General features: G+C 37.8%; 1 protein-coding gene across 3 annotated transcripts in view; it reads left to right on the plus strand.

Moving 5' to 3' along the window:
- Positions 1-20,969, plus strand: part of LOC135682158 (rho GTPase-activating protein 23) — a 55,663-nt gene that overhangs the window by 20,921 nt on the left and 13,773 nt on the right. For 2 of the 3 annotated variants that reach the window (XM_065196918.2, XM_065196919.2), the window contains 7 exons: positions 5,071-5,125; positions 12,456-13,565; positions 15,072-15,221; positions 15,898-15,972; positions 18,671-18,727; positions 19,196-19,276; positions 19,904-20,044. In XM_065196918.2, coding sequence (XP_065052990.1) covers positions 5,071-5,125; positions 12,456-13,565; positions 15,072-15,221; positions 15,898-15,972; positions 18,671-18,727; positions 19,196-19,276; positions 19,904-20,044 — 1,669 coding nt within the window. Of the gene's footprint in view, positions 1-3; positions 4,639-5,070; positions 5,126-12,455; positions 13,566-15,071; positions 15,222-15,897; positions 15,973-18,670; positions 18,728-19,195; positions 19,277-19,903; positions 20,045-20,969 lie in introns of those variants that run through there. The other variant, XM_065196920.2, reaches the window with a different exon arrangement.

Here is a 20,969-nt window from a genome sequence, read left to right on the forward strand (position 1 = left end):
TTTCAATTTATACAGTTACTGACTCTGAAAATGACCAGTTTTGTTTGGGTTCTCTCCAGGTCTTCCATGCTTCCATGTGGATAGTATTCTGTTTCACTGTTCACAAACATGGTATACAAATACTTTGGTTTTGCCTCCAAGCAGGTATCAAACCAGGCCGATCTGATTGCTCTTTCCACTCTCAAAAATATCGTCCCTTCATGCCGACAAGTTATATGTTTTGGCAAAATATGCAAAGTCCATTTTCTGTTTACAAAGTCTTTGTTATGATCTGTTTCTACCAATCTGTGTATGTTGTTTTCTTATTTTGTTTTGCTGTTCATTCGAGGTCTTCGTTGCATAAAAAAATCAGCATTCGGGCGACGTGGCAGGCAATTACCGCGAAGGTTGATTGAATGCAACAAACTTTCGACTGCTTCATGTTTTTGAAGGAGAAATTTGAGGATACATGCTGTTTACCGTCGTTCGTCCTCCGTGAAGTTTGAAATGAAATATCATGATATATCCAACTTTAATCATATTACAACAATCATCTTTCGCTCTACTAGTTTTCTTCAGATGTGTCAGGTATTTGCCTCATAACCTTTGCTTTTAACCTTCGTATCACCTTGCGTTTAGAATTTATTTCAACTTTGATTTCCTTATTTTACTTATATTTCAGTTTTTACCTTTGCTTATTTATTTACAAACTTTCTCGTGACAACTGGTTCAGCATTCTCATGTTTCCTTTATATTAAAAAAGATCGCAACTGGCCAGATTAATTTTCCAATTAGGCTTCTGACCGTAACTTATTCAAACGATATTTTTATGCTTGATAATCACGGCTGAAAAATAGATATGAATTTGTTTGGCTTTAATGCCCATTCTTTACCCGCGGTTTAATTTTCAGCACACAACGCATGAAGTGTGTATAGGTCACTTGAAGTGCGCGGGCGAGCAGAAAGGTGACATCGGTAGACGCTTTTCAAAAATGGTAGTCACTAGCCTGTTATGAATTGTCAGGGTACAGAAGACTGCAGTTATAGTCACAAGCTGTAAAAGCTGTGCCAAGAGCGAAGTGCGACTGTAGACGGAGCTAAATTGAATAATTTTGCATGTTTGGGGCTAAATTTTATGTGACTGTAACCAATTGAGTGACATTTAGCGGAGTAACTATAAGCGGAGTAACTATAAGCGGAGTAACTATAAGCGGAGTGATTGAGAATAAAAAGTTTTGGGCATTGCCTGTGCTCCAGCAGACTTGCAATCTCCGCTCGACCGCGAGCGAAGAGGAACAATAAGGGCGAAGCGTGGTAACATAATATCAGATTATATTTTGCAGTCTATTGTGTAGAATCCTCACACATTGAAAGGTGTCACGCAATGCTACTTACTATATTTTGACAAGGTTGACTTTGCGTTGTTTTGGACAAAATGAATTCCAGCGTATGTACTGACCGAGTAAAAGTGGGCTTGCGATATACACTGGTAAGAAATCCAGTGTTAGACTTTTCGACCAAAACATCTAAAAATGGCAAGGAATCATTTTCTTTCTTTTCAAACGTAAACTGGAGGGCTGAGTGTAGGCTATTAAGGTGTTTTAGAAAGATATCACACTCAGCCTCTGTTCTGCTCGAAATCTATACTTACTATATGATGATATTCGCTGAATGCTACTAGCTACAAATCTAAGAAAATAACTGCCTTGGAAAATACAAATGAAACGTCCACGTGTAGGGGTCGAAGATGACTTAATAAATTTTGCAGCTTGTGGCATAGCATTAAAATAAAGCGTTTACGAATAACATTCCAATTAGAAATCTTCCCGTTGCATGAGTCTTCAAACTCATTTTTTATGTTTTCATCTTTCGTACTACACGTCTGCCTATGTCCATCATACTGTAGGTTTCTTCTACTTTTCCTGCTACAATGCTACCTTTTTCAAAAGTGCCTTAACAAGAAAAATGTGTGCAAGGTAATTTGAAGAATATGATGCTTGTTTGTAATCACTTCTTGGTAATCCGCGGGAATCTTACATGATTGCATGACCACAGATTTTCTGCTTGCAACCAAATCATTTGGTTCGTTGATTGCCGTGGCTTTAGAATCAAAACTAAATGATTAATTTGTTCGTTTGCATATGAATGAGATTTTTTGTTGTTTAGCGCAAACATAACGAAGTCCGAGTAGATATTGCATATTAAAGACTGCCTTGTTGTAAGTCAGGAAATCTTATTGCTTATTCGCGAGCGGAACCTTTTGATCAAATCAACATCGCTCATTAGATACAAGATTGCATAAGCTTTAGTCTTAATTCATTAAAAACATTTTCTGTCTCACGTAATCTTCGTTAGTAGATTCATGCTCCGTAATGCCATGTCCTTCTAGTCTAGGTCATTGAATTGTTCCCTCTCACTCCAGCTTTGACCCATTGTACAGCTTACATCAAGTACTCCATCTGTTCTCTTCACATCGAGTATTTATGTCATCTAACACGCCACGTATTCAGATGCGTAATGTCTGGGGGGAGGGGGTGAGGACTGTTGCCCCCTCCCAATAATTGTATACGATTTGAGCTTGCCGTAGCTATGTCCAGATTCTCAGTAACACTGCAATTCAATTTGTTTTTCTTATGACCTTTTATTGAAACTAAAGATAATTTGAATCTAAAGAAAATGAAGATCTTTTGGTAATGTTCTGATGCGGTGTTTAGTACGATTTTTTCTACGATTCACCAGGGCCTTTGGCTATTTGATGTGCGTCTTTTTACCGTTTTGCACCTGTCAGCAAAATCAGGGCTGTAGCCTCTTCTTGAAGCTTTATTGACCTCTCTTTGATAACGTCTAATACAATTCATTGGTCGTAACGGTTCGACAATGTTATCAATGGCGATTCATATTCTGAATGAAGAGATTTGCCCTAACCGATATTTTAATAGAAATATAATACTACTTTGAAAGTTATTAAAGTGATTCACATTAAAACATCCCAACCTTAAATGTTGAATTGTTTAGTTAATGAATAAAAGTATGTTTCTCTTGTAATCGGCTAGTCTAATTGTTTTATCCCTCTCCAGTTTTGTGGTTTCTTCTTTAGAAAGTTCGTTTTCTGTCCGATTTGATGGTCTTTTTGAGCCGAGGCACTGAAATTTAAAGTATTGTTTTATGATTTTAGTTTTGCTGGATACATAAGAATCACATAACTGAAGACAAGATATTTTTCTGCAGCATTTTTACAAATATTGCAGACGTTACGTATTCAATTTTGGATGATATGTTTGCCATTTGTGGGAAATCAAGAATCTATACTAAGACCTTGGTGCTACACATTCACCACATCATGATATAATACATGTAATTAAAGCGTGTTCTACGTCGATGAATGAGACGCGGTTTAAGTTGAACGCAAAAAGCAAATAAGTGCGTAAATAATAGTTGAATGTTACGAAATTTGGAGTGAAAGAAAGACAGTTTAATCTAGTGAAGAAAGTTCCTCTTTAGACATCCAAAGATGATCCTAGGTTCAGTGCATCTTCAAAGAGAAGCATCCTACAACAGACTTTGCTTGACTTTGCTGTGTACCAAAGAATCCTATATAACGCAAGGCCCTTGAGAGGCACATTATTCTCAAGCAAATAATTTTCAAAGAATTATCTATTATATTTTTCAATCTTATTCTTATTCTTCCTTCCACCCTTCTGAATCTATTTTTGATTTATATTGTATTTGTTACTACCTAGCTGCAGAAGGTAGATTTGAGGTCACTTTGAAGTTATGATCCAACCTCGTGATTCCTACGCCTGGATTTACTGAGAGCTTGAGACTCGAATCCCCCAACATTTGGAACTATATTCCTTGTCGCTAACCACTGAGCCATCTTCCGCCTCGTTTTGCATTCCAATTTTTATTCTTTTTGTGTTCTTTGTATCTAGCTATTCTCTCGGAACTATATTACTCCCCAATTTAAAAGGCAGCTTCTCCTTATTTATCACGATCGTTGAAACTGCGGATGAAATGCTGACACTAATTTATCTGTTTTAAGATTTGATTGGTTAAGAGCAATTAAAGGCTCTGGCTAAACCGGCATGCTTTGTGGTAGCTGGTTTTACATGAGGATTGACTGTGTTTGGTATTCTCATGCAGTGTGAAATTAGGCCGGTGTTAATGATATGGTCGCAAAGCATGCCGGTTGCACAAGGGCCTTTAACTGGTACGTTGATTGGTTTAGACCGATCTACACTTCCCCGAAACATGCTTCTTGCAAGGACTTCTTTCTACCCGACGAAGAGTTATACTTGGAACAATGTAATTTAGTGTCTAAATTATTCGCTCTTTCCCAGTCTACTTGGATACCTGTCTAGATCTAAATGATGAAGTGGTCGCTAAATTGGCGATATTTGTTGAGCTGTAGGTAATTTGAACTTGTGGTTTTTGAGTGGCCCATTGATAAAACAGGCCATCTGATCTGACCTCGAACAAGGTCATAAATGGGACTAAATTTCGAAGCTGTGCATTTGAGGTGATATTGTCTTTGAGATATCCCCCGTCTGAGACTTTTACGGCGAGGATCAGATGCAACTGAGCGACCTTACATCGACATATCCACGCATAATGAAGAAGACAAAAGTTTACGGTCCTAGCTGACTCGCAGACTTGATTGTAAGTTTGATGGAAATAATACGGCACTTCAACGCAGTTGTGCTCCTTATTCTAAAAAATGCAGAGGATGTTATTGTTTAGCAATAGAGTACAGAAGAATGAATAGAACCACAGACGCATTGAGACAGAGCGCCTTTAGAAAACCATCGAGAAGTTAATCTGCCCTGTCTAAACCGAAATATTAACGTGGAATTAAGCTGTGCAACAGGGCGTAGTTTCACCCATAATTCGCATCTAGCAACAGTTGAAACATTGGCACTCACTTGTTTCTAGATTTGCCATTAAAGGAAACTGCCACTGGAAAAAACGCATCGGAAAACGCACGAGGCCCCCTTGCGACACTCGCTTGAAGCTGTGCTTAGCTTTTGTGTTACTTACCGGTCATTTAAATTTGAATGCATATCCTGACAAAGAATTTTTTAAATCTTCTAGTGATGGTGATTTGAAAATCGGGGTTGTACCGAGAGATGAAGACATACTGCAACTGGTAAGTAAAATTATTTATTCAATAAATTTTAATTCAATTTTCAGTGTATCTTGTTTGATCCAAAACTAAATCCATCAAATTACATTAACCTTTCCCATGTCAATATCGCAGGATATACATTTTTGGTCGATATATATTTTATGTATACGCAAATAGCGAACACTACCTCTTGTTGTCAAGGTTTATGTTGATTGCTGCCCCTCTTCAAGGCTGCTTGTAAGCTGGCCGAGAAACAGGGATCTAGTTGCAAACAAGTGCAGTAATCTCCTCGTGGGCTTCTTCCAGGCAAGGGTTTATATTGCTAACTCAGAACATCGCAAACTATGGGAGGTTCTGTTAAATGCTTTCATCAGCTGTGCAACATTATTGTGTTTCTGCAATCGAAAGGTAGCTGGAGTTTTAAGATACTGCACCACGGTTTTTATAGAAGCGCCGAGGGAATAATTTTCAATTAACTTTGTAAGACGCTTCCAACTTTGCCTTAACGAATACCTAGGCTCATAAGACAGGACAATCGGCTTAGACTATTTCTCTGTAATAGCATCAACTGATTATGGTCGTATTATGAAGCTTCCTTTGCCATTGCCAGTTCGTAAACTTATTTCACTTTTGATTTAAGACTGCAAGCATTTTCTACTCTCAGGTGTCATAAAAAATAGATTTTACAAAAAATAAATGGAGCCAACTCAATCAGAGGATGTTGGTATTTATATCAAAATATGATACGCATTCAGAATGTGATGGCGCGTATTATTTCGTCTTTTAACCCGAGTTCCTTGTAGATGAAATTATCTTTTCATCGTGTGGTTTGTGTTGTTTCCTTTCGTTTCCTCACAACGTAAAATCCAGTCTTTTCGCAGACTTTGTAATTTGTTTAGCCCTGTGCTGCAGTTCCTGCCAATGTGTGTTTACCGGGGAACGGAGCGTTTATACTGGCTCTGTTTCGCTTTCGACCATATGATCGTTCACTTTTGGTTTACTACCCCAGAATCCGACTGTCATTTCCTCTTGCCTGAAGTATATTCAGTGATTGGCAACCGACTTTTACTCATATCGAAATAAGATTCCAGCTACCTTGTTTTCAAGAGCGAATCTTTCGAATCAGTTGACTATTAAACAAAGATAAATGGGAAACCACCGTAAATCCTTCAAATACACCATGCTTCTGTCCATAGAGCCCTTTTAAAGCCGAGTAAAACATGTCCAATTCATGGATTAGTCTTGTTTTTGCTATTCCTGAGGTTCATAGTTATTCATTCATGATGTCCTGGATAAACTTGATACATCCTTGTTGGTCTTTAAACATGTATTATTTCTCCGCCGATTTCAAAAAGGCCTAAACCTTTCTGAAAATAGAAATGATTATTCACATTTCAGCGTCGATATTTCTCTAACTAGAGTTACGCTTATGTGATATATCAAGGCATGCTGGGTAAAACAGCCCCTGAAAAGGAAGACATGGAAACCTTCATATTGTGGGAACATGCAGGGCTTTCCATTGTCCTCTGGTTTGTCTGTTTTTTGGAGGCTTTGAAAACGAGAATGAAATTTAAGGACAAATTATTTGTTCTTGATTAATAGATTTATGTGAATAGGTGTTTCACTTTATATACAAGTCATATCCATCTATTCCTCTCCTGGTTCAGAAATCAGTCAATTGCATAGTGTCTTGTGCTTTTGCAAGGAAGCTGGTCTTGCCCGGATGGTATGCTCACAATCTTTATGTCATTCCAAGTAGTCTTACCTCTTTAATAGATTTCTTGAAGATACTGATAGCTTAATATTTTTGAAAAAGTTAATAGATGCAAAGTATTTTTGTCTTCATCCTATTGTGACTGATAAGGTTCATTTCAAAGGCCAAGATTGGAATAGGCTCATCTCATGTTTTTGGACTCATTTAGTCACGTGACTCTGAGTATGGTGGAGTGCAAGCCGCAATCTTGCTTTTGGTTCTATTGGGTTCAACTTCACGCATGCCACCCCTGTTAATCAGATCTTTGCAAATTTAGACGTCTTTGTTCTTTAAAATATTGCGGTAATTTGTCCATTAGCATTTATTGATTCAGTTCCACAACTGAATCTAGCCAGTTCTTTGCTTATGTTTGTCTACTTGGAAAAGTTCTTTGGACATCAGATATTTACAAGAAGCGCCATTTCTCGCATTCTTTGCCGTGCTAAACGGAGGTCACTTGTGTGGTTTGAATGAACACATTCTGTTTGGAGCAGTGGCGGATTTAAGGGGGGGCAACTAGGGGCAGTTGCCCCTCCCTTAACGAGTTGAGGCAAGTCTGGCGCCCCTTTTTCGGAAAATGTGGGCCCTTTTTGAAATGAGTATCAGGTAAAAAAGTTTCTGAGACCGGTAGGTTAATTTGCTTCCAGGATTACCTCAAGGTTATGTTGGTTATCCAGTCCCTCCAGTAGCAAATGGAATCTGGTAACCACACTAGGAGGCTCAAAGCAGCTAGTACAGTAACTTTCCTCTCCCTTTGACTCACCCTAACCTACTCCACCCTGTGATGATATTCGCCAAGTTTTATCATTGTTGCTGAGTTGTAACTTCACTGAAATTCATAATTTTCACTGTGAATCGTGAATTGTGAAAAGAGTCCATATTTCCGTCTGACAGTACCCTTTAGCGCTGAAACCCTTTCTCGGATAAGCAACAAAAAGAAAGCTCGGATTGGGTGTGGCACATTTACCATGTTATGAACTGCCAAGTGACTTTGCTGCTCCTGGCAAATTTTCGTTTACCTTAATAGGATCATAAATTTTTGTCAACATTTCTGTATGCGATGATCAAAGTTGAGTTATGGGTGGGCCTTTCTGCAACTTACATGGCAGGCAATCTCGCAATAGTAAGTGGAAATTAGGAGAATTAGGTGAATTTTGTATTTAATTCCATACGGTTTCCAAGGAATGAATGCCCTAAGACGAACCAAATCATCGTTTTAGTTTAATGAGGTGGTTACATTTTTTGTTGTTAACGTCGACTTTGGGTATATTCTCTTTTAAAGGAAGATGGACGAGCAGAGATGAGCCCGCAAAGTAGGTATTTGGTTCATGCGTGATCTCGGGGTTGAAACGTAAAGCATTGTTTAACAATGGCCCTTTTCGCAGCTAGTTATAGTTTAACAGCAATGCAAAGACCAATCTTAGATGCCAAAAAGGTGTTGCCCATGTGCTTGTTTCACTACCCTCTTTGTAAGTCATCTCGAACTGCTCTTGTCTTTGCTAGATCATTGTCATTTACATTTTCAAGAATATTATTCTGCAGTGATTTATTGTAAAACTCTGATAAAGAAACAGGATAGTGGCTGTTTTCCTTCGTTAAATCTTAACAAGCATTATAAGAATTGTTGAGAAAACATTTATGTAAATGAAAACATTTTAAGCTTATGTTTCGCCACACTGCTTGGCAGCCGAATCCAGTTTCTCTATGTTTACAAATTAGAGCTCTTCTGCTTTCATAAGGTTATGTTGTTTATTCGAAAATCCACATATCCATAATCGCGTTATTTATATTAATGTGGTTGTTTCTTTTATTTTTAAACTTTGTTTTCTAGCGGCCTATTATTCAAAGCCATATGTGGTTTCGTTGTCAAATATATACTGATGTATTTCAGGGCAAAATTTTCGTTACATCAATTTCCATGTAATTTTTCATAAGAAATCCTCGCGTGTTCTTTGAAGTACGCAATATGGACTTCTATCTAATTCCAAATGCATTCAATGGACTGGCTCATAATCTTTGATCTATGACTTGAAATATGGCATATTTTGCTTCTTTCTGCATGTAAATTGGCTGCTTTAAGCTATGTTGACTCCGACTCTTCTGAGTGGGAGAAAAGACAGATCGAATTTGGAAGCATGAGCAAATCAGCGACTATATCAGATGAACCAGTTTGGACATTTGTCCGTGAGAGGCAGCCTAAAGGGGTGGGGCCATTTGGTGACTAAGCTTGCTGGATCGCCCCTGGTGCTTCTAATAGAGCTCATCGCGTTCAAATTTTTCAGATATTGATCACATAGGCTCAGTAGTTTAGGGCGACCCTCACATACACTATATTGGTCAAGTCTGTCACAAGCTTTTATATAAAGCAATAGGGGTACATAAGATAATGCATTAGTATTTGCTTTTCTTTTCTTTTTCGTTAACTTTTAAGTGCATAATTGTGGAAGGCTTATCCAGGCAGTTGTTTGCGATATGCTTCTAATGGAGGAAATCAGAATGAAACAACGACCCAATTTTGTTTCTTCCACCTCCCAAAATCAAGGTTTACTCCAAGGGCCAGGAATTTTAATGCAGTTTAGAAGATAACCATACCAGGCTGCAAGTGCAATATCTGGAATCGAGGCCTTGTTCTCCATTTTATCGTGAAATTATTTTTAATGTAGATGCAACAAAATGTTCGTTGTAGATGCAATAAAGCTTGCGCAAAGACCGCAGCGACTCTTGCGTTAGGACTTAGAGCTGTTTCGCCACAATAGCAGCCAAGACCGTCGCTTTGTGGGCGTGAACGGTGTTACCTTAGGTTTTAGAGCGTTACGGTAGGCGCTATGGAGAAGGAGCGTATGTATCACTCTTTTCCAAGAAAATGGATTTTAAAATTTCTTTGGCAGCCATTGGCAACTTAACACTTAACTGTCTTCAGTATCACAGGGGTGTCATTATTGGTGAACGGGCACTTACAAATTTATGAGTGGACTTTTCCTTGTCATTTCTAATTTTAGACGAAGATATTGTATAAAGAATTTCCCTGCAATTCTTTGCAGCATCTTTATGGCCTCAGAGCTTTCATTTGTTTGTTTGCTGTAAACACGAAGAGGCTGTTGCTTTTGTTATATTTGGCAAACAGTTAAGGTGGAAAGTCGCCTATTGCTTCTTGATTTGTGAAGTAAACACGTGATAGTTCGCTGAAAAATGAAGATTGTGCCTCCAGAGAGGTATGCCACCAGTAAACCATGGAAATAAACTCTTGTGGAGTCTTTGTGCTCTAGAAATGGGGGCAAAGCTGCGACTAGAGTATACAGTCGATTTTAGCAGATTAGAGTCACTTGAAGTGGATGCCAGGAGTCGCGATAAAGGTATTTCTAAGCTAACTTGATGGCAGGAATGTCTGGTCATGAGAGAGCGGAGAACGCGTTAAACACTGTTGTTTGTTTGTTCGAATACGGGATTCGCTTCAAAATGGTAAGAACATCGCATTTTCGTTTCCTTGTCGATTCTGAGTCAAATAGTATTAGGGGTGTTGACTTATTTTCGTCATAAACTGTCGCTTATCTCGTTGGTGGATGTTTCACAGACCTTTAGGTTAGGCGTATCAACCGAATTTTAATTATATTTGCATACTTTGTATTCCGCTAGACACTGATTGATAAAAAGATTATTGGCAAATATGATGAAATTAAACCTGATACGGTTATCTTGTACGAGCCCTAGTCAAGGCATTGATGATAGAACTCTGTGCCCTAATGATATTCCCGCTAGCGCTTCAGGAATCCTTCGAAGAAACTATATCCCTTAATTGTTTGGCTTCTCTGGAAATTAGGCGCCTATCGGTTTTATGATCCTTGGCGCAAAGACGTCTTCCGCTAGCTTTTGACGCAAAATGTTAGGATATTTGACTAGTTTCTGTGAATAGATTTGCCGTGAAAAGTTTCATGATTAAGTGCTGTTGAGAGATCCCACACAGCAAAGAAACAAATTTCCTTCAGTCTTCAGCTGTGGCTTATATCTTCCGTTACGGGGACTTTTGCAATGCGGTCTTTTGGTCGTATTGTCCATTGATCATGCAAACCATTCTGTTGTGTCCTGTGTTTCTAAGGCCGAAGACACGGACATCCTTTAAAGCCAATTATGACAGCTGTAGTTTGCGTCATTACCTCGACCTCAAACTTGTTTAAGGTATATCATCTTTCTAAACTTGGTCATTCTTGATCGTGTTATGACATAAAAGATTGCTTGTTACAAAAACTGGAATTACAAACATCTTTTTATCAGTTTCCCAGAACGGTTTTCTTATCTTATTCTCTTGAAACAATCCTCGCAATAAAGTTTCGAATTTTTTGTTTACTCAGTATCCTTGGGGATACCATTCTTTTTATTATTATCCGTTACAAGTTGTATCTGACTTTGTGTTTATTCTCACCGATTTCAGTGTTGAGGATTTCATTTTTCAGCATTATTCATTGTTCATATTTCATTAAGACAGTTAATAAAGCCAGCCAAATTTGACGTAAATGTATTTCTACACCATGCTTTATCCAAGACTAATCTGTCAATCTTTCTGTGGCGAATTTGTATTTTTGCATAAAGTCGATATGGGAAGCATACCAGAAAAAGGCCTTGCGCAGCTTCAAACGAACCGACATGAAGCCGATAACCTCTCTTTCAACGAACGATCATACGTCATAAAGTTTTTTTATATCACTTAAAGAAAACTCTAAATAATACATGATACAACTACTGTGCCCATCCTGGTGGGAATAGACACTGTGTCATCGGAGTTCCCTCCAAGGACGGGCACTTACAATTTGAATTTAATATTCAAAGAAAGAAAAGCCAACAAAGCAAAGAAAACAAACAAAGAATGAACAACAACGTCATAAAGAGGTCTTCGTGGCTCTTAATTGCCTTCGTCTAAAAGGGATGGATTTTTCTGTCATATAATGATATGTATTTAATTGGTCTTTTGTGAATATTTCAAAAAATAAGGCAAAAAAACGAGATAGTAGGTTGCCATGACTTGGTAACTATTGTAGACCGTTCCAACTAGTCCCGTTCCAAAATAAACACCAAGAGGTAGCGTTTACGCGCGATATTTCTATAATTTTAACGCTTAGAGTTGTACGAAAGTGGATTTATCTGTTCCCTTCCGTTCCCATGTAAGCCGGAGAACAATTTCAGAAAATGGAGCGATTTTTCTTCTTTCGAAAGCGTCAACAATCTTTCTTGACTTGTTGATTTTATTTTTTTGCAAATAAAATTGAATAATCACTATTTTAGAATCATTTCTGCTTTACTTCTTAGGTGGGTTTTGATCGCTGATCAGGAAACCCGCCATTACAAGCTTGCTTGTTTGTAAAATCTTTCTTCTAGATTTTTCCAGGGTTTTACTAGATTATGCCGAAAACTATAATAGTGGCATGTTTCGGATAATCGACAGCGCCCAGTCGTTGCTCGATCTAGCTGTTTTAGAATCAGTCTACAAAATATTTGCAAAATGTTTTCTTTGATAAAAATGTTGTATTAGGTAGGAAATGCATTATGTGTAGGCTTTTTCAACTCGAAGTGGCTGGAAGAATCTCATTTTACCCATTTCTATTTTAGGCATACCAGGAATACGTCTATGACGGAGCTTCCCTTGGGTACACAGCTGGCTTAGAGCAGTTGGCTCAAGATTTCGACATGCAGCAGCCAAGTCTAAATAAATGGGCCGCACCAATCGCCGGATCCCGAAAGGGGTCACGTGATGACGGCAATGCTGAGATTACAAAAACAAAGGTATCCAAATATGATCCTTGTGTGAGTTTTGCAGCGGGTGCTCCTGTTATTAAGCAAGATTACAAGTGCTCGTTGTTTGTGAATCAAAATCACACAGGCTCAACTTCAAGTTCTGGTAAAAGCACGCCGGGTACGCGAAATAGCGGTGGATCAACTCCTCCTTGTAAAGTAACAAAAAGAATTGATCCTTGTGTGACATTTATTGCTGGTAAGCCAATTCTGACACCGCCAAGTGAGGACGATGAAGATACGCGACGGGAGTTATCGCGCGGTGCAGTCAACCCTATCACGCTAAAGAAAGCGTTGCGCCACAATTTTCCAGAGGAAACAAATACCGAAGACAATGCCGCAAAGAAAGGGCGGGTAATAATCAAACAACATTTCGACAAAGAGGCGCTACAAATCGCGCCGCATAGTACAACAGACACAGACAAGATGTCAAGTAATTTCGGCGAAAATGGCAAAAAATCTTCCGCTATTAGTGTCCTTAGGGACGATTTCCGTGTACCCGTATCAAAGAATGATTCAAACGCCGTCAAAAAGAATGTTGTTAATCATGGAAATTCGCGAGATGCCACCTTTCTTCTGAGCGTATCTTTAGCAGAGAATGACCACACTCAGTCGTCTACTACTGTAACCTACCCTAAAGATCTCATTTCCCGCGGGCAACGGCCTAGAGTTGGCGGTAATCTAACGTCATTAACGTCACAAGCGACTTTGGTTGAAAGCAATTCGAAGAGCTCGTTTGATAGGAATCAAATTGCAAGACGAGGCATCAGAACCCATGGTGGCAACATAGGAAAAAGGGATACTCAGATTGAGGAGAAGGCCAAAATTGGATTTGTTGTAGCAACTAAAGAAAGAGCGCAACAGCAGAAGATATCCAGCTCATCTGATCTTTCAGATGATGATTCAGCTGTGGAAAACAAGGAAGTGGTGAGATTAACTTTTTGTTTGATATCGATAGTTTTTAGAATTTAGCAGGATTTTGTTGGACTAAACTTTCTATGTTCTGATAATTCTTTGTTTTCTTTTTGCATCCGATTTTAGACGAACAGAATAGATTTTTACTGTTGCCGTCTCTAAAATAGGAATAAGAGCAAAACAATTAAAAATTGTCTCCATAAGAGTTTCGCGAACAAGCAAAGTTCCTTGCTCTTACGTAGATCCACTCTTACGGCCCCTAATTTCCAATGCAGGCCCACTTCTTTGCTGACCCTAATTTGACTAAAGTGTTCTGCTTTATACAGCAAGAAAATGTTTTTCGACGAAAATGTTTTAAAAATGAGGATAAATTCAGGAACAAAGCAAAACTGCAACGAGAATGATATAAGATAAATTTTCTGATGATATCTGATAATATAAGATAAATTTTCAAAATAAACCAAATTAAAGGTATACTTTTATTTTGAAAATTTATCTTATAGCATTGAATTCTCGTCGCCGTTTTTCTCTGTTCCTAAATTTTATCCTCGTGTTTATATTTTACTCATTGCAAGATTCACAGAATCCGGCGGACAGCCTATCCTGCGGTTCTTCCTGTTAATGTTTCAATGTTCTCGCACATTAATGTTTTAAAAGTCTTGTTTGTTTATCAAGTATTTACTTTGCGACTCTCAGTTTCAACATTTTCTAAACAAGGCAAAATAAGGTGTTCTCAGAAAACGTGGAGAATACATCAAATCTTCTCTAGAAATAGTTTCGTAAGAGCAAAAGAAGCAGAGTTTGTTGTGATTGACGCTAGTCGCTTAGTAGCATACTTGGCAAGGTGCAAACAAACCTTAGCTTACACCCAAGGCCCTGGTATTGTCAGATCTTGGGGTCAAGTGTGGGGCTAACAATGCCAGTTACTCCCGAATAGATCACATAGTGAACAGGTAGACAAAACGTATCAAGTTTATGGACAAAAATGGACTGATAAGATGTTAAATGTTACAATAGGTAGACAAGTGTGATCGATATCGTAATAAATGCAACAGTTCAATTTAATGTCTTTTATTTTGAAAAATACTTCAAACTTCCTTATACTGAATTGTTGTCTTGCGATTCGGATACAGGACAAACATTTTAGACTTTGGGACTCGTAAGGGATTTAACTGTGATTCGCTGCTGAGGTTTAAACGTTTCGAAGTTTTAAAATTTTAAATCATCACTTAGTCTATAATGCAAACACTCACAATGTCAAATACTCTAACCAGGTTAAAAGTAAGGTGGTAAATCCTAATCTGAGATCGATTGAGAACGAAGCTGTAAATTGAATTCGCGTATCAGCACAACTATTAGAATGCCCCTAATTCTATGCTGTTCTTTACTACCGGGGCGAAGATAACCCCTTACAGTTCCTTGGATACATTGTGATCCAAGAAAGGAATCTTGTTTTCTCTGTTGGTCTCCATTAATGTGTAATTAATTAAAGCCCTGATCATGTTTTCTCTTTTGCAGGATGGGAATCTGGAAGCATATTTATTGAAAGGAAACCGTCGTGTTTCATATTTAATTGCAACTGCAACATCACCAACGACTACTCTCCCGCACAAATTATCTGACATTAGCAACCAGGAGGCGGACGATGAAGACAGTGATACCCTAAATGTAAGCAAGCTATCCCAGTTTCCTATTTATGCCAACGCACAAACGCAAACATTTCTCCAAACCATAACAATGCTGATTATCGTCTTGCTAGGATGTTTAATATTCTCCCATCTCCTTCCTTCTCTTTATATAGATTATAATTATTAATAATATTAATTCTAATATTAATATATTAATAATAATATTAATATTAATAAAAATATTAATAATAATAATTTATAATATATTCTTTCAGAGCAAGTAAGTGCTCTCCACCTGATCAAGTTAAAAAAGTCTCCTGATATAAAAATAATTCAAGCTGAGGCCAGTAGCTGTCCCTTGCAATCTTAAAGTCGAATCTTCGCCATGTTTATTACTATTTATTTAGACCTAGACTCGTCACCATATTTACTAAGATCAAGTTTGTGCCTTACTAAGATCAAATGAAACTGGCAGTAACCGTCTGCCACTGAACAGTAGAAAAAGTAAATTCATCATAGAAGCAAAGTATTTGCAACCCATTATCATTTTAACGAATGTCTGTTTACCAAATATCCTTGACTTGTTTATTCTTTTTAAAAAGCATCTTGCAGAGTCCCTTCCAAACTCGTTGAATATTCACATATCCCTGATATACCTTGTATCATATATCACTATACCTGTATAAAGTATTCTCACATATCCCTTATCTTTTCAGACTTCGCACCAGCTTCATCGGCAGTATTCACAAGAGTCAGTTGAAACTGATGTAGATGACATGAAATTGCTCCCTGTAAGTTGTTATTTAACACATCTTCCTCTTACTTGAAAATGATCAGTTTATTTACATCGCCTGTCCTTGGTATAACTTTTAATTGTATGCTATAATAAAGCTTTGTTTTTTTCACCGTGTCCACATATAAACAGGCTTTCGACGAGTATCCCTGCCTTGTTATAGTTAGCCATCGTAAAAGCTTTGTATCAAGTGCTTTTCCAGTAGAAAATATTTACCACTGCATGGGACCTGAGGAGTTGGTGTGCATTAGATAAACCTCCCTTTGTGTGAAGGTTTCTTTCGCAAAGCTTTGACCCCTTAATAATGGAATGTTATTGTTTGACCGATGTATAAAGTTTCCTGTTACTGAAAGTTTTTGGATGCTTTAAAGATTTTTTCAGTTTATACAATGTAAGTTGTAAGGATGATGGCATTAGGAGAAGTAAGCGAGCTCGAATAGCCAGTGGTTTAGCTTGACTTTGCAGTCTAATGGATGGAGGGTAATCAATTGAAAATTTAGAGACAAAGATAAAGAAAAAATTTGGGTGCTATTTAATCTTTCGATAGGCAATTTGACCGACAAGCTAACGATTTTTCAGACGGACTTGGACCAATTGAAGATCTGCCGACCAAAAATGAAAAATTAGGAGGGGGCTGTCACATCACATGCACCCCCAGCGCTAGCTATGCCCCTGTTTATAGCCGTAACAAGGACACTTATGCACGTTTACAGCCAAAATTAATCAATCGAAATGAATTCAAAATATTCCCGTGACCTTTCACACTAAATTCAACATGACGGATGTCCGTTAAAACCAAAATAAACAATTAATCTTATATGAGATGCTTCCTCGCATTTTCAGGAGTTAGCTGACAAAGCTTTTTTGTTTGCCACAAAAGTTTTCGTCATCATGTACATTACGACTTTGAAAGAAAGTTCAAGTGAAAGTTCAAAACACAGAATTACATTCAATTTAACATTCATATGCCAATAAAATCTTTGGGCCTATCACACCGGAAAACGAATACTTTTTGAATCACAGTATTTGATTTCTTTAGGTTCCATACACTCTTATTTGTAAGAACCAGTAAATTGAATTTCAGGCTGGCTGTTCTTAATTTTTTCTCTCGTAAATTTGAGGCTGGGGTGTTCTTCGCTTTTTCTTGAATTATTAGGGTATAAGCGATGCAATTGCTATCTAGTGTCCCCTAGGGGTGTTCAGGCCTTATTTGCCAACAAAGTATGGAAAATATCCTTTATTGACTGACAACTTTCAAAATTCACTAAATAAGCACCCCTAGATGGCAAAAAAACTCCTCGTTTTTGAGGTGCAATTTTTTAAGGAAGTTTAACAACATTGCTCAAAATCACATTTTACTGAAGCTCAGTCTCAGCTTGCTTGCTTTTATTTTGTTCTTAACTTTTGACCGGTTTTAAGGCTCGTATTAAATTGTTTTAATAAAAAAAGTGTAGTTAATCATGCGATGAATTGTCAGTGTTACATTCAAACCTGGACACTGTTTGCTCATTTGAGGAAGATTACTGGACTATAATCATATAGTTCAAATGATTTAGGAAGGGTAGCCCTTCAGCGAATGCTGGTTTACAGACTTTTTTTATTTGAAACTGGTGTTGGGAAGTCCAGTGGTGTCATGAACGGTTTGGATTAAGGCACAGAGGGGTAATGGCTCCCTTTTCTAAACTTCGGTCGCGATTTTTGTGACAAGTCAGGTCAGTGTCGATGCATTGTTGATTCGCATACATCGATTCTGAAGTCTGTCAGAAAATTTTTCTCTTTACCCTCCATCCCCAAGAATTCAGTCGCTGCGGAAAATCCCTAATTAGGCCGAAAATGATAATTAGATTTTCCTGTTTAAAACTGGTGGTCGAAAATTCCAAAATGATGACCAAACTTCACATCTTAAAAGATTCTCGGATCAAAACAAATTAGGGTCTCTTCTTAGTTTATGAATGGGATCGTATACGTATAGCACTCTTAAACGGACACGGTTAATCCGAAACGGGTTGCTGTCAAAACGGGATCAAAGCTTTGACTGTGTTCATCGTTTACATTGGTATCATTGCGTCATTAAGTTCTCACATCAACGCCAATAAACAGAGAGTCTTCCAGAGATAACATTCAGTAAAGGTCAAGGCAAATTTTGTTTGGATTTAGGCAATAAAGAGCGTTTGTAATTCAGCACCGGAATGTAAATCAAGCGATCACAGTGTATGATGTAGAAACCCTCTCACTATAAGCCATAACAAAATTGCTCCAGCCGTTGTCAGTTGAGCATCACGCTCTTTTCGGATGCATAGAGAAAATTATGAAAGGTTTTCTCCATATTTTCGTCGCGAATGTAGGAGAGTACGATTTTGTAAGCACTAACTTCTAATCTCTATTTTGTAAGCACTATTTGTAAGCAGAATTTTTTGATTACTGAATTTTCAATTTTCATCAAAGATATGATTATGTTGAATGACGTTATAAGGTATAATTCATGAGATAAAAGGGTGTTATATGTCTATAAAAACAATATAATCCTTACATTTATCATTTTATCTGCATTATACTTAATTGTATTACATTAGCTATCTATCACCACATTATTTTATATAATTCCTACTTTATTTTATCATGTCACATTATATTACATTAAATTTTGTTGATTAAAAGTTATGAAGCGCTTGCCGTCATCACGTGATTCGTTTCAGGTTGTCAAGGAAGGTTGGCTTAACAAAAAGCTTGTGCATTCCTCAGATGGCAGAAGGGTGAGACACTTTTCATTATTCTACCGCTAATCATAGTGCTTCACAAATATTTTCGGTTAAAAAGACGGCCAAAACTCAGAACATAAACTTCAAGATCCGTTCACCATTTTTAAGCCGATTTGTGTACGAATGTTAATTAAAAGTGTCAGGGTGGACTGAAATCTTATCAGTTTCGCAGCATAATTTCCATCTTTTGCGTAATAGAGAGCCTGTTGCAAGTAATAGAGAAACCTTCTTGAACGTGAATAGAGAGTATGTTCTTGCTGAAGAATATTTTGAGACACCTTTTTAGTCGTTATAATAAGATTTTACTTTCTCTATTCGTTAATGAGACAGGAAGCTTAATTGAAATCGCATTTACCTCCCAGTGTATTAAGAAAAGCTCCCCCTCCTTCCCTGTTTCCGGTTGACATTTTAACTGTGGTTGAGTGTCTTGCAAATTCTACAGCATTCCTTGTTTTTTTGTAGCGTGCGAGCTCCCGAGCTTGGAAAGCCTTGTACACTGTTCTTCGCGGCCATTATCTCTATTGTTATAAGGATAAAATCGAGGTATGATATTTTCAATTCTTTTTCTTTCATATTACTCCTATACCTTCATAAAAACTGTTTCAGCTGATCTTGCTCCAAATGAAATTGCCTAGCTCTGTTTTGAGGGTGGGGGGGGGGGGGTGTTAAAATATTTCTAGCCTGTTAAAGCTGTCCATGCCTTCAACAGCCCTGGCTACTGATGTCTACTGTTCAAAGGTATTTAGTCCCAACGAGCTTCCCTCCTTTAACATCCAACTGTCTCAAACTACATCTGATGTGAAGTATTATGTTTTTGAACGGATTCTGAAGTTTGGTTATGTTTTTCTTGAATGATAAGATGATCTATTTTAATTTTAATAGCGATCAGACCCCAACTGAGCTTCGTCATAACTTAAAACAATTGAAAAAATCATGATCATGCTCTTTCTAAAAAATGAGAGGTGCCTGTGCTTTATTTTCTCTCTTTATCGTCCTACATTAAACAACCCAACAGGTTGCCATATATCATCACGCACATTTTTTGTCTCACTTTTCCTCGGCTGGTTTTCCTATGTATCAAACAAACTTCCTCATACTTTTCTTTGTCCAGCAATATCTTAAGCGAATTCCATTGCTAACGTGCATAATTTTGGTTGGTTTTGCTTGCAGCTTGAGGGTACTACTTACGACGAGGAACAGATGCAAATCATTAACCTGAAAGGGTCCTTAGTTGATATCGCCCATGATTACGCGAAGAGGAAACATGTCTTGAGGCTGACTACTGTAACTGGTTCTGAGTACTTATTCCAGGTGGGTGCTTTGTTTTTTTTGTTTCATTTCGAAACTTAATGCAAATAGCTGGTATCTATTTGAAATAACAGAAGCTCTTCACTTTCAAGTTTTTCAAAAATTTTGTCCAAGCATTTAAAAAAAGGATTATTTAGAGGGTGCATCACCAATATTGTACATCTTGAGCTCTTCTGCTTTATAGTCCTAAGCAGAATATTATGGATTTTGGGAGGAGAACAATCTGATGGGTATTTCCTCTTAAACATCCCGAGTACAATTTCCCAAAATTCCGAATGCGAGTACAATTCCAAAAAAAAGTTTTAAATAACAAACGCTGTATGAAATTCCTGAAAATTTAATCAACTTCGTTTATTAGATGAGATTAAGGCAGGGTCATAGCGTTGGGGGTTTGACAGATAAGATTAATGGCTGGTCGGCCGATGGGATCATCCTCTCCCCTTTGAATAGGTAGCGGCGGCCCTAGAAGCAACGGCCCAAGTAGCGACGACAATAGATGTGGGTGTGCCACGATACAATGAACGCGACTATCCAGTTTAACTAATGCCCCTCCATTGGATTACCACATAAAATACACTGCATTAAAGGTTTGACTCTTATTGATGCGAACAGCACACATGGCAAGCGGATGGCTTGTGGCATCGATTTTGCATCATAAAACGTGGTGCATACGATTTCGCAAATCCTTTTAGATGCTCTTCCCAATCAATGCTTGTTATCTTTGCGGATTAAAACCGTCGTTGTGAACTTGCTAAAGACTTTGACCATGTTATTTATACACGATTGGTTATTTCTTGAGCGTTGCGGACTTATTCAATCTGTTTTACCAAGGCCACTTTTATAGATATTTGTAGACAAATGAAAATCTGGTGTTTCTAGCATTCAATTTTCCTCTCATTTTGTTTTTTGTTTTAACAATCCCCTGACA

This window comes from Rhopilema esculentum, chromosome 16 (assembly GCF_057945365.1).
Source record: "Rhopilema esculentum isolate cy_ngs chromosome 16, ASM5794536v1, whole genome shotgun sequence".
Lineage (NCBI taxonomy): Eukaryota > Metazoa > Cnidaria > Scyphozoa > Rhizostomeae > Rhizostomatidae > Rhopilema > Rhopilema esculentum.